At 42.0% G+C, this 14,316-nt stretch overlaps 1 protein-coding gene across 3 annotated transcripts; it reads right to left on the reverse strand.

Annotated features, from left to right (window-relative positions):
- Positions 1 to 6,616: 6,616 nt before the first annotated feature.
- On the reverse strand, positions 6,617 to 11,310 carry LOC124983418 (putative protein FAM90A16P/FAM90A17P). 3 transcript variants are annotated; one of them, XR_007108426.1, is made up of 5 exons: positions 11,204 to 11,310; positions 9,123 to 9,298; positions 8,459 to 8,658; positions 7,929 to 8,037; positions 6,617 to 7,296 (listed from the first exon to the last, which is right to left on the reverse strand). XR_007108426.1 is itself a non-coding variant. In XM_047550679.1 (5 exons), exons 2-5 carry the CDS (start codon positions 9,013 to 9,015, stop codon positions 7,129 to 7,131), a joined length of 507 nt encoding a protein of 168 aa, XP_047406635.1. In that variant the 5' UTR covers positions 9,016 to 9,298; positions 11,204 to 11,310; the 3' UTR covers positions 6,617 to 7,128. The 3 variants fall into 3 exon arrangements, 1 of the variants encoding a protein (XP_047406635.1); XM_047550679.1 differs by having other exon boundaries at positions 8,986 to 9,298; XR_007108427.1 differs by lacking the exon at positions 9,123 to 9,298 and having other exon boundaries at positions 11,204 to 11,304.
- Between the last annotated feature and the right edge of the window lie 3,006 nt (positions 11,311 to 14,316).

The following is a 14,316-nucleotide window of genomic DNA, read 5'->3' on the forward strand; positions in this document are numbered from 1 at the left end:
TAATGAGGCCACTAGAGGATGAAAAGTCATCAGTGCACCTGCTACAGAGGAGGGTCAAGGAAAAAGGGAGACATGCCTGGTGCTTTCAAGGGAAGCCACCTCATTGAGGAGACACGGCCTAACGAACAACACTAAAGCTAAGGCTCTCAATTTCTCTATGAGTGACCCCTGTGGAAACTCGACTGACTCTTTAACAGACAGGAACAGGTCATTTTGACCAGCTTGATCTTAAACACCTAGCAAAACAGTAAAAACCAAAATAATAGTTAAAAGTAACTTAAGATGTACACTTGCGTTAGCTCACTAGAATAATGACTAAGAGCTACAAAAGAGAGATTCTTAGGCAAATGTGCCTGATAACTATCAAGAGAAACTGCCAGAGTCAGAAGATTTTAGTCAGTTTAAGGCCTACAGATGCAGGTAGGCTTAATCTATGTTTACTAGTAACAGAAATATAGAGATCTCTATTAAGTGTTGTGTTTACATTCCTGATAACCTGGACAATGTTAAAGTTCCCAAATAAAGGCCTTGTCCTCTCCAGCCTTTGTTAGGCCTTGTTATGGCAACAACTTCTCAGTTCTTCCACCCCCTGGTGAGGAATTATTGACTTCTGTCATCTTCATGATATTCATTGGCATGTTCCAGATCCTGCAACATTTATATTGTATTAATCTCATTCCAGTACTCATGTCTTTTTGTTCTTCTCTCATAGAAGCACCCATCCCCAGATGTTTTTACAACCTGCTCTTCCCCAATCAGATTTCTACCATGACCCCCTCGATTAACCCAATTTCTAAAAAGGGAACTCCAAACTGCTTGCCCCATGCTGCCCCCTTCCAGTTTGAAGAAGCCAGAATGGTCATCACCCACTTTCCTTACAGCAGTAAAGGAGTTCCTAAAATTAGAGGGGTGAATGAAGCCAGAATTAGGGACAGGCAGTTAGTGTAGAAATAGGGGATCAGTCAAATCGAGGAAATGAAGTCCATGAAGCCATCTGCCTCTGGAAGTCTGGAAGTTGAAGACTGCCCCTGGGAGAATGGACTTTTTACATCTCACCTGCAAAACCAGGCCTAGTCACATAGGCAGGAAGGAGAGAGAAGGTTTTGGAAAGAACTGGATAACAAAAGATTTTCTTATAAAAACAGAAAGAGGGGAATGTAATACAAAGCTGCTCCCCCATCCTTTCTGTTGCATCACAACCTAGCTTGTCAGTCTGAAAGCTGCTCTCCCCGCCCTTTCTGTTGCAGGCATTTTTCCTGCCTCCCAGCTACTGTCAGTCTGTGAACAGCCTAGCTAGCTATTGGTTCATTAGTGAGCTTGCAAGTATCCTTCTCCATTATTGGTCTCCTGTTAGCCCAGCGGAATTCAACTGCTTAAGGGTAGCTACCCCACCATCTTTTCTCATGCCTTTCTCTCTCCTACTCCCTTTCTTTCTCCTCCTCGCTTTTCACACTCTTTCTTGTGTGCACCTTTTCTGTTCTCCTCTCTTTTCCTCTCATTTTCTCTCTTACCCTGCAGGGAGACACTCTGTTTGCTTAATAAACTCCCTTATGTGATTTCCTGTGTCCAGCATGGTTTTTGTGGGTTTTCTTACATAGTGAGAATCTGCAATGATGTTTAAGGCAGTGGGAAACATGAAGAGCCCAAATAATTGCAGCTCATTCTGCTCACTGAGGAGAAGCTTGAGGCAATGTGTAATAATCAGTTCATTTTTTTATCAGTGAATTTAGGTACCACACTCCATTGTTCTCTATCAGTATAAACAGTAATCCCACTGGAAAGTGGAATGGAGGAGATTATAGAAGAAGGAGCATGAGAGACTTGACACAACAAGGAAAGGCATTCATTCATGGAAAGGTACGGAAAGCAAGAGGAACTAAAAAATAAGTTAGGACAGCTTGATAATATATAGAAAATTGTAAATGATGTAAATGTAAAGTCTTTCCATAAGTAAGATAAAGTACATGAATGCCCATTTCTGTAAGAGATAAAATATGATTGCAACCATCTGGGATCAGTTGAGCATATATTTCAGCACAAGGGAGAACATTTCTGTCTGAAAAGTGAGGAGAATGTAACTACTTTATTATATGTAAGTTTTGATTATGAATGCCAACAACTGAAGCAAAAGCATAAGTCTTTCCTGTAAAGTTTATTAGATATAAAGGAACTTTGAGTGTTGGGAATCTGTCTTTAAGAACTGCAGATAACTTCTCATTAATACACTGAAGTGCTATAGTCAGTGCAGGAGTTAACAAGAAAAAACTGGTGGGATTATGTTGCTTTTTCAACAGATGAGAAAAAGGTGACAACATATCAGTAAAGAAATATATGGTTGAGCTCAATTTAAATGTCCTAAAAATCACTGCAAATGAACTAAGGAAAATTTGAAAGGAAGAGTCAATTTTGGAATATGAGGAATGGAAAACATTGGACATAAGTCCTGAATAGTTAATAGGGAGTTGTTGAATTTTTTCTGTGGCCACATGGAGGCCAGATTGTTACAGAATGTGTTGTAATTTAGTTAAAGTATCTTCTATAAGTATTGGCCCAGAAACAAAAACATCATCCATATAATGACAAACAAGAATATGTGGGAATAATTGTCGGAAAGGTGGAAGGGACTCATTTACAGAATGTTGACATGAGATGGGACTATTTAGCATACCTTAAGGAAGAACTTTCCACTGATATCTATCAGCAGGCTTATGATGATTGAAAACAGCAACTGTGAAGGCAAATTTTTCCTGATCATCAGGAAAGAGAGGAATAGTAAAAAATAAATAAATAAATAAAGTCTTTTAAGTCTATTACAAAAAGGAAAAATCTTGAGGAATTAATTAGGGTTAGGCAATCTATATTGAAGTGGACCCATAGGTTGTACACCTTTATTAATTTCTCTTAAATATTGTAATAATCTTCATTTCCTTGTATTATTTTCTATGATAAAAATGGTTGTATTCCATGGAATGGTAGAAGATTTAATATCTCCCAATTGTAACTCTTCTTGAATGAGGGCTTCTGTGGCTGCCACCTTCTCCTTAGACAATGGCCATTGCTGTACCCAGACAGAAGTGGTGAACTTCTAGTTTAATGGTAAGGTGGTCAATTCCACAGAATCCCCTATAAAAAAGGTGACTCCATAGACATTTGTAACTTGTGTAAGATGTCTCTGCCCCATATAGGAATGGGAATTGCCATAACATATTATTGAAGATGAGTAATAACTTGTGGGTTGAAAGGAGTGGAGCACTACAACCATCGAGAGCTTTTAGACACCTGTTCATTATTGCCTCCAATGACCCAAACCAGGGTGATCCTCTATAAGAGCCATGTGCAAGGCCACATTGAGACAACTATAACTGTAACATCAGCACTGGTGTTCAAAAACCCTGTGATTGACTGTTCAGTTAAACAAAGGGTTAATTTTGGTCCATTTTCATTGGTAGGTAAACATGCTCCTGTAATAGTGGAACCAAATCCTGCATTTCCTCTTTCATTTAGGGGATGTTGGGCAGTAATATGAGGAATGACAATTAATTGAGCTATGCAGGATCCTTTGGAGAGATTTAAGGGTATATGAGACCAAACTTGAATGTATATTACACCAGTATAATGAGAATCAATCACTCCATGAATTATAAATTTTCCTTCTTTGCACTGTGAGAGCAGGGCAAAATTAAACCAAAGGTACTTTAGGTAGAGGTCCTTGAATTTGGGTAGTAATGTTACAAACTTCCCCAGGGAGACGAATTTGAGCATCCTTAGAAGTAATCAAATCTGTTACTGCACTCCCTCTAGTGGCATGAAAGGATTTGTGGAAGGAGTTTCTATTTGAAATGGAAACATCTGTGAAGGAGAGACATCTGCATCTACAGGTGAAAAGGGTTCCTCCTCCTTTGGCCCTGGGTCAGGAGGTGACCTGTAATTGGATTTCTCAATACGTCTGTTTTATATCTGCATTGATTAGCCCAATGAAATCTTTTATGACGTATTGGACATTTCTGATTGTGCTGTTTTTGTGGCTCTTTTTTATTATGCTACGGTCCTTTTGAAGATGGCCAGATTTTTACAATTATATCAAAGTTTATCAGGGGACTTTAGAGCAGCAGCCAGTAAAGTCACTTTATGAGTTCAGTACCAACAGTTTGACATGCCTTTATAAAACCAGAAAGCGTAGTATCCACTTTATGCTTAATAGATTTTATTACATCCTTACAATCTTCATTGGCATTTTCATATGCCAGTTGTTTGGTCAGAATATTGGCAGCCTCCAAATTGTCTATTTGTCTTTCGATAGTTTTAGTCAATTGGTTAAGAAAATTAAAAAGACTCCCCTGAGGCTTGTCAAATTACAGCAAAGGACTTGGAAGGATCCCGAGTGTCTGGGATCCTCCACCATGCCTTACAAACTGAGGTTCTAATCTGAGCAATGGTGGCTCCGGGCAACTGAGCTTGTTGTTGTAATGGCCCTCTTTGCTCCATGCCAAACAGGTCATCATAATCAATATTAACATTCCCTTGAACATTATTCTCAGCTTGAACATGGGCTAAATCAGAGTATTCTTGTGAAAGCACTGTATTTTGGGCAGGAGAAGTAACCATTTTCACCAATGATTTCCAATCACTACAAAGGAAGGCATAATGCATTCCCAGTTCCTCTATGATGTAAAGAGCAAAATTACTATTAATTCCACTCTCCAAAACTGTCCTTCTTAATTTTTTAAATACAGCAAAAGGCAAGTGTTCATATTCTGGGTGATTGCAGTGGTTAATCCAATGGGGCAGAGAGTCAAGGTCTGAGTTTCTCCCTCTTCAGACATTCTGATAAATGTACTGGACTGGGGGAGGAAGAAAAGGAGAGAGAGGAGTAGGAACTTGAGGAGAGGTCTAAGAACAAACCTCAGCTTTAGATACTACTGTAGAAGTTTGTGGTTCTGTCAAGTCTATTTTTGAGAAAGCATCTTGACAGAAATACCAAGAATGTAACACAGGTATAGGCTTCTCTTGTAATTTTTTACCTATGTCTTCCCAATTTTTGGATCTTACGGACCCACTCTCTGGATACCATGGACAGCAAGAATCTGTTTCAGACAACAAAGCAGCAATATCAGTATTACTTACACTATGTTTAACCTTATGAAGCAAATAAGAAACTTCAGCCTGATGACAACATTGAGGGTCAGACAGGGAATTCCCCATAGCTTACTAGTGGTATCTTTACCAGCCTATGAGTGACGCGCATCGAAGCCTGTTCCAAGGAGTAAGCTCTACCCTTCTCCCGTCAACAAGCCCAGAAGAGTTCTTGCTCAGAGCACCAGCTGTACAGGTTCATTGGGGTTCAGCTATAAGGGTTGAGGGGAGAGCTAACAAAGAGGCACGCACGTAGGATGGAGAGGAGTAAGAAGTGGCTTCTGTGGGAAAACAAGTTCATTTTATTATCTCTTCCAAGGTCATATCAAGTTAACTAGGTTCCATAGTACAGTTGGCTTTGCACATGTGCAGAAAACATAACTTGCTTGCTTCTCAGAGTCCACTAGTACCAAAGGCTTTTATAACAAGATAATGTCTCCAGGCCTCCAGGACAGAGAAGTTGCAGAGCATCTCTAAGCCATTCAAACAGAGCACCTTTTGTCCCAAGGAGTGTGCTCAACAAAAAGGACATTTGCTCCTCTGTACATTGACTGACCTAAAATCCTACATCCATGAGGCGGGCCCAGAGCCCACTAGCCCTGAGAGCAGAGTGGGTAGCAGAAATCTTTCCTGTCCCTGCTCTGCACTCTTCCTTCTCATCCTTGGCTGTCTGTACCATTCCTTCCTTGTCTCGATGTTCATCTGTCACTGCAGGTGCTCACACAAAGGGGTCTGAGAATGAACTCACACACGACTTGGATTTCCTAGCACCATCGACAGTATACATGACCCTCTGAACAGCAGTTGAGGAACCAGGAAAGGTGCAGGAAAGCCTACTCTACACACACACACACACAAAAATGGATAGTGTTTTCCTAAGGCTGCGTTGCCCAGACATCATTTTTTCTGCATCTCTATTTATTCAGGCTCAAAAATCAAGTGACCTTTGATGGAACAAGGGGGAGTACTCCAGAACCCACTGGAGTCTCCAGAAGGAATGAGAGTTGGTGGGCGGGACTGAGCGTGCTGTGCCTGTGTCCCCCAGATCAGTACTGTAGGATCGACTGTGGCAGGAACTAACAAATGCCACGCTACTGACATCTTCAAGAAGATGTCATGAGGAGAAGCCATGAGGAGCCCAATGTATCTCTTCCCAGGCCCTCAGTGGGGTCACCTGCCTGGGATAAGAAGGATCTTCAGCAGTCCAGACGCTGTCTCTGAATAGGGACACCAATATCAGTGCCACCAGGGAGGAGTGGGAGTTCAGTTGCCCAGTCTTCCCTAGAGAGCCACAGAGTCTTTGTGGATCCTGGGCAGACTGGTTTGTAGAGATTAGGCATGGCAATTGCATGTGAAGACAAGTACTCCTTCCACCAATGGCAGTGATTCCCCAATTGCTGACATTTAGGACCACCTGGAGACTATGTAAAAGCTTCAAGGTTCAGGACTTGAAATGATCAGAAGAACTCTTTTATCTGGCATAAACGATTTCATGACTTTATTATGGTATAAGGGAAAATGCAGTGACACGTACTTCACTGCTCAAAACGAGTGTTCTGAATTGACAATATCTGAGACACCCGGGAGGTAACAAGTCAGGCAAATTGAGCAGCAGTGCACAGAAAATGTACTTTGCAGGAGAGAAATCATTTTGAGTGGGATGTGAACAGCTAGACACTCAAACTATGGACACAATAAAACATGGACAGACTTTTATTAGGATTAAAATGAAACTTAAGTACATGTTTGCAAAGAAAATAAATGTGCACAATGAGTAAGTTCAAGGAAACTGTTCACAATGCTTTCCACTGACATACTCTACAGTCAAGCCCTCCCATCACAAGCCAGGACACGGCTGCAAAGACAGAGCTTCTGGTGATCAGCTATTGTTGCCCTCTGACTTTTCATCTGCTCCCTTCACATGGAAGGCAGTGTTCTGGCCAGACTGCCTTACTGCTGGCTGGCTGGTACCAGTGATGGCTACTTCCTGTCCTTTCATGGGCACAGGGATGGAGTAGGAATCCGTTCATTTCTTTGGAAGGGTTGCACTGTAGGGAGGATGGGTCTCTCATCAGTGTTCTTGACAGGTGGCTGACTCTCCAATACAGGGCCCAGGACAGAACTCTTGCAGGGTATTTGGATGGGCGGTGGCCTGCTGGTTTGCTGGACGACAAGACATACACATAAAGCATTCATTATACTTGCTCTCTGTCAAGAAAAAATGGAAACCAAACAAATACGCAAAGGACTACAGAACATGAAGTTCAAGAGTAAGACGATTCGTCAGTCACCTAAAGTAAAAGTGCGCTCCAACTCAGTGATCATTAGTAGAACACCAACTATAATATCAACCTGACATGTTTCAGGGCATATTGGAAAATATCCCATTCTTAACATTGGGCCTCATTGTTTGAGATGTAAAAGGCTGCTTAATGTGTTATTTTGTGTGGTGCAGATGGCTTATGCTCCTTTGAGCAGAGTGTGATGGCTGAGGAGATTTCATACCAAAACTCAGAGTGTTCACCCACTTTCAGTAAGAATATTTCTGCATAATACATTCTATCCTTTCAGACACTGGAATAAGCTTGGTCCATATGCACCCCCATTCCTAATCAGGAGAAATATGAAAGGAATCCCACAAAGTATTGCAAACACCATACCTGAAATACACACAAGCCTGAGTCACATTGCCCTTAATAAGATATAGCAAGTCCCTCAGCAGCAGGGAAATGGAACAGGAAGAAATTGAGTTTTTCCAGAGCAGAAAAAGAGCAGCTCACCATGGAGATACTCACCCTCAGATGGGCACTGGATTCTGTCCCTCCCTTCCAATTTGATTGCTGCCTCCCCCAAAGTCTCCTAGAAAATCTCTGGAGCAGAGCCTTCCTCTGCTGCTCTTCTTGCCTGCAGAACAAACCGAGGTATTTGGATGCATCCAGAGCAGGAAGTAAATATTCATATCCCAGGTCCCTCAGTGTTTGGTCTGATATGGTTTGACCATTCCTAGATCTGTGCCGTCCCTTATGTCCCACCCACTCTGTAACTCCAGTCAGCACTTCTCATTTTCCACTAAGTTGAATCGCAAGAACTCATTGCCTTTGTGCTTCTCATGGTCATGTTCCTAGAGAGCCCTGAATCCTGCCCCTTACTGGAGGCATGGGAGAAGAGTGACATCCAGGGTGTGGCATTCTGAAGTGATGTCCTTGCCTATTTCTTTTCCACTTACCCTGTCATTGCACATGGCTGTGATCATTGTGTGAAGGAGGAAGGACACCACCCCTCTGACTTCAGAGCTCAGGCTTGGATCCGCCTACCCATCACTCACCTGTGTCCCTGGTCCTTCTGTCTCTCGGGCTGGTTAAAGCTTCCTGTGTTGTGGAGAGTCTCAAGCTGCCTTGGTGTCTGGTTCTCCTTCTCCTTCGTTGGGCCCAAGGGCTGTGGGGCCAGTGCTCCATCCCAACACTTCAAGGGGCATCTTCTGCTCCTTGAAGTGCGTCCAAAGGCCCCACAGTCCTTGCACTTGACCTGTGAGTGCAAAAAGACAAGTTGCCATCAGTCAGCACAAACAAAGCCAGCTCTGCAGTGTGAAGGCTAAGATAGATTTTCAAGACTTAGTTTAGCTTTGTTTTAGATTAGAGACGCAGAACTGTGCACCAGGAATTTGTAGGATCACCAGCATTGCTGAAGTTCTTTGGAAAGCATCTGTTGTTAGAAGCCCTAGAAGGAAGAATTGAAAGTTCCAAAGGTGATGATTCTGAGCCAGAATTCAAGAAAAGTAATAACACTTGGCTGAATAGGCTCCTAATTTGGATGGAAGACATCTCGTCACATCATATGAAGGGACTCATTTACCTGTGAGCAGGTCCCAGGCCCAACCTTCATGGGTCGTAACAGGATATTTGAGTTGTAGAGGCCAAATCAGCAATACCTGAGCCAGACTCTGACCCATGCTGCCCCCAGGGTCCTGACTTTTCCAGGCCTCCATTTACCTGGGGTCCTCCTCCTCTGGTGGGGGAGCCCTCTGCCCCACAGCTCTCCTCTGCTGGTGCTTCTCATTCTGGGTTTTAATGAGCCTTTGGAATGGAGGCTGTGAGGAACCACCTGCCCACTGCCTCATGTTTTTGGTGTCAGGTCTTTCTTCCTCAGAGGCTGAGATTTGGATTTCCTGAGTCACAGAGAAAAGAATATATTCATGACCACGGAGAAATGGTATGTCCTTTGGACTTTGTTTACATTGTGGTGTTGAGCAACCCTCACAAACACTGAGGGAAATCTGTTTCCCAGAGTGCAATGTTCCTTTCCCAGATGTGTCTTTTTTCATAACAACAGGTACCTGGCCCTAGGAGAGGAACTTGCTGTGACTGTGACACATCATATATGGATGCTCATTTTAGATTTGTATTGGGTGACTGATTCTAGACAATATGCTCATTTCCTCTATAACACAGTGCATTAGAGGTAAGAACAACTGTGTTTCCCCACATTTATGACATAATCATGGTTACAAGGACAGGTGTATGTAAACCCCTTACACACATCCTTTAAAACTGAAAACACAGCAGTTACCCTTTCAAAATATTCATTGCTATATTTAATATCACCAAAAGTCATCTTCATGCATGTATTTATGAAGATACTGTCTTGTCTTTGCTTTGGCACTCGAAGGTGATGTTCTGGATTCTGTTTGCTAACTATATTAGCTCCCCATTACTTAACTACATATTAGTAAATTTGGAATAAGAATGTGTGCCCTATGTATAAACAAAGTAAATATTTAGGTTTCAAATGTCCTTGGGTTATATTAGGCCTGACATCAATACTTGAAAGAGTATCCTGCATCTTTTCTGATCACAATGGAATAAAACTGCAAATCAGCAGCAAGAGAAACAATAGGAATTATCAACTAGGTCAAAATGGAAAGACTCCCCTTTGACAAATACTGAGACTTTAAAAATTGTGAAGGGAAATTTATAAATTGTTTCAATTATAGGAAAATCAATAAGCAACACATAAAACTGTTGAGTTTACAGCAAGAGCAGTGCTGAGCAGTACCTGCATGAGCTGCCTACATTGCAAAAATTTTCAGAAGTCCCAAATTAGTAATCTATTTTGTTATCTCCCATTCATAGAAAAAGAAGAAGGTATGAATCACAAAATCAGAAGGAGAAGGAGGTAATAAATGTCACAGCAGTAATGAAAGAGGGACAAAAAGAATAGAAACAGACCGTATTTTAGGAAAGATAATCAAACTAGAAAAAAAAAATCTCAAGGAAATCAGCTGCAGACCAATATCCTTGCTGAAAATAGATGCAAAATTTCATAAGAAAATTCTGACCAACTGCATTCAAAAACATACTTTATAGCTAACTACACACACTGATCATTTTAGTTTTTTACCTGGGCGTGCGCAAGTTTGGTTTGACATGAGGAAATCAATCAATGTATTTCTGTACATAATCAACAGGAGGACAAAAATCCCATGATTATGTCCTTACATGCCCAAAAAACTTTTGCCAGAGTCCAGCACCCATTTGTGTTTACGACACCAGAAATTCTAGGGATAGAGGGAACTGACTTCAGCAGCCCACAGGTTGGAGCTGACAAGTCCAAGGGCAACATTATCCAGGTGAAGAACTGAGAGAATTTTATCTAAACACAGGAATAGGACACACACGCCCACTCCTCTTCAACCTAAATCTTGAAAATATAGCCACGAAAATCAAACGAAAGATGGAAATTAAGCATCCTGAGTAGCTGCAAACAGGGGAAGAGAACTCAGATTGACCCTGTTTGCTCAGGACAGGATCCTGTATTTAGAAAACCCACTAACTGTGCCAGAAGACCTATAGAGGTCAGTAATAAAGTAGGCAAAGCAGGAGAGACAAGACCAACACCCCAAATCTATCAGGTGTTTATACCAAGATTTATTTTTTCCTCCTCAGTAGAAAGACACACAATTTAAAATGAAACAATCCTTAGGCCAGCACTGAAACCTCCAGCATTCCTTTTTCTGCATTCTATTAATTTTTCTAGCAACAAACTGAAAAACACCTGGAAAAAGGAAACCTACCTGAGATCCCACTGTTCTGCTCTTTGCTGTGAGAAGGTTGTCAGACAGGTGGCTGTTGGAGACAGAGCAGGGGAAGAGATGCAGGCTCCAGAATGTCAGGGGAAGGACTAGTGAGGAATGGTCATGGTCCTGGACTTTTATACTGCCTCAGGGTGACGTGATCCAAAACGTGAGCTACTGAAACCAATGGAATCCCTCAGGGGCAATTTCCTGCAAATCCGTGACTCATACCTTTGTATCACATGACTTTACTCAGGGTCCCTGATTTGCCAATCATTGTGTCCTAGATACTTGCTGTTTCCCTGGACCACTTTGTCAATCTTTCTGTGGCAAAAACTCCTTAGGAACATGTTCAAATTCAACAGGTGGAATGACTCTGAGGCCTTAGGAACCTGACAAATGCAAGATACTCTAAATGGCATTTGGTACTTACTAATTTAGCTTCCTGTGCTCTGAATGATTATTTTTCTTGCCATTCTACCTAAGGAAGCCTTAGTTAAAAGTAAAGGATTTCAATAAATCTATTATTTGTTAGACATGCTTATGTTTATTACCTGGGGAAGCAAGTTTGGTTGAACATAAGGAAATCAATAAATGTATTTTTGCACGTAACAGACAGGAGGGCACAAATCCCATGATGATCTCCTTATGTGCCCAAAATAGCATTAACCAGAGTCCAGCACCCATTTGTACATCCTCAGAGGTCAATATGAATCTCAGTTTACAGTGAAGAGTCTAGGCTTTCTATTTCCCCGTGTGATGGGCTCACATATTTGACTCCATGGAAATGTTATAGGCCAGGCTATATGGGCAATGACTAAACAGACTCTATTTTATCCTGAGACTCCATGTTATGTAGAAAATACTTCTCCCACAGAAACACCCCACCTCTGTTTCAATGAACATGTGCTTAGCATGGCATGTTTGGCAACACAAAATGGAAATTTTAATATATCAAAAATTGTGTGTTCTTTTTGATTCTCATTTTTCCCAAACTATATACCATGTCAATAGTGATGTCCACAGTGATTGTCTAGACATAAGTAACCATTCCTTAATTTGTACCTAGGTCAGGTCATTTGGACCCACTTCTGCTAATGCTTCTAGATATCATGATATTAGTTTGCAATTTTAAATCATAGCAATAGACACTTATGATTGTGCTGACTTATGGTATAAAAATCCCTACAACCCTATGGTCGGGGCTGTTCTCCCAATAGTCCTTTTTGGGATGTTGTGTGAGATAGTCAGTCAGGTGGTTTTGAAAGGAACTTGCATAGCTAAGAAGACAAAGTATGTAGCCAACATCCACCTTGGGGAGAACTGTATAAATATTGAACTGTATTTAGGCTTGGGTCATGGTGACTTTAAAATCCCACAGTATACAAGGTTGAGGGGACCTTGTCCACAATGATATCCACAGACATGGGCTGCCACAGCCTGTCTCCATGTCCAGTGCAGCCCGTGACAACTGTCACTCTCAGGTATTAACACCCCACACCAAGATGTAGCTACCTCTCCCTGTGGAAGGGCCATATTCTACCTTGAGTGTGTGTGCCTTGCTTGACCCCCATGCATCTCTCAATTCAGATGCCCCATTCTTCCATGAATATGTGTGTACTTTCCTAAGTAAATCTCTATTTATGCCTTTCAGTGGCGTCCTGAGATTCTATTCTCTCATGAATGCCAAGAAACCCACTGTAGCCAGGCACTGTGCCACATGCCTGTAATCCCAGGGGCTTAGGAGGCAGAGGCAGGAGGATTGCAATTCCAAAGCCAGTCTGAGCAACAGTGGGACCCAACAAAATGCAATGAGAACCTGTCTCTATATAAAATACCAAATAATGCTGGAACTGTGGTTCAGTTGTCTACTGCCCCTGAGTTCCATCTCTGAGTACAAGAAACAAAAAGAACTCCACTGGTCCTGAGGCAATCTCTTGGGAATGTCTCAGAGTACTGTGAAATCTGGTGTCCCTTAGGGGAACTTTGGAGGCATTGACCTTGGTACATTTACCCAAATACTTTTTTTACCTTGACCCTGAAAGATTCTTTGAGCTCCTACACTCATACACTCTCCTCCACTTCCTGCATTTACTGAGGAGGGTGTGTCCAGCCTGCAGAGCTGCACTCTCCTAGCAGGGGCTTCCCATATTCCACAGCCCAGAGCAGCCTCAGAAGTTCTCTCCAGGCAGACACTTTCTCCCTGGGAGCCAGCTGCGTCCCCAGGGGAGCCAAATTATTTATCAAGCATCTGCCAAGGTGACACTGATGACTCTGCAGGTAGAGGAGGGCCCGAGTGGACTTTAGCATCAGCTCCATTTGATGGAGAAGATGGTGGTTTAATAAAGTCATCAAACTGAGTCTGACCTCGGCATTGAGGCGAAGCTGCCCCCATATCTCCAGCATCAGTGCCTGCAGGTGTCCCTGCCTGACCTCAAGAGGAACAGAGACCTTTCTCCTTCTGAGATGGTTTTCAATGGACAAGCTTTTCCATATCCTCAGGTGATAACTAGTCTACTCACTTGGTGTCAGAGGCACAAGTCACTTCTAAGCACTTAATTGGATTAGCAAGGTTTGGGTGTGGTCAATGCATTGCTTGGAGAGGTTGGGGGTGTCCTTTCTCCAATTACTATTTGGGAAACACCTTAAGCTTAGAAGCACATTTAATTATCAGGATTGTTCAGAGTTTTCGGAGAACTCTAGGCGTTAATACAAATTCCAGACAGAGCAGTGGGGAGGCTGTGAAGGGAGTACACTTGGATTACATCTCCCAAAACCAGGAAAAGAGGAGCTCTGGAAATAAGTGTATGCTTTTCTGAGTATGTGTGTGCATATGTGTGTGGGTCTGCGTGTTTTTATATATTTGCAGTAAAAGGCCTAGCATGCTTGCAAGATCGCTAAATTATTAAAATTTCATTGATCAAAACAAATTTCATGGAAAGCAACCATTTTTATTCTTTCTCAAATAACTAAATTGTCTTGACTTTCTTGACAGATATTCATGATGGTTTTTAATTGAAATGAAGTAGCTTGGAAAAGTCTCTACCTCTCTTTGGAAGACAATTGAAAGGAGTCATGGACCAGGAGTTGCATTAAGTTTTCTGTGATGTTTG

Source organism: Sciurus carolinensis, chromosome 4 (assembly GCF_902686445.1).
Source record: "Sciurus carolinensis chromosome 4, mSciCar1.2, whole genome shotgun sequence".
In the NCBI taxonomy this organism is placed as follows: domain Eukaryota; kingdom Metazoa; phylum Chordata; class Mammalia; order Rodentia; family Sciuridae; genus Sciurus; species Sciurus carolinensis.

Bases quoted from the DNA above. Each gene is read 5' to 3' on its own strand.
- LOC124983418 (XM_047550679.1), bottom strand. From the start codon at position 9,015: ATGAAGGTTGGGCCTGGGACCTGCTCACAG. The intron at 8,659-8,985 runs GTAAATGAGTCC...TTGCACTCACAG, and splicing joins GGCCTGGGACCTGCTCACAG to GTCAAGTGCAAGGACTGTGG. The intron at 7,297-7,928 runs GTGAGTATCTCC...CTTGTCGTCCAG, and splicing joins AATCCAGTGCCCATCTGAGG to CAAACCAGCAGGCCACCGCC.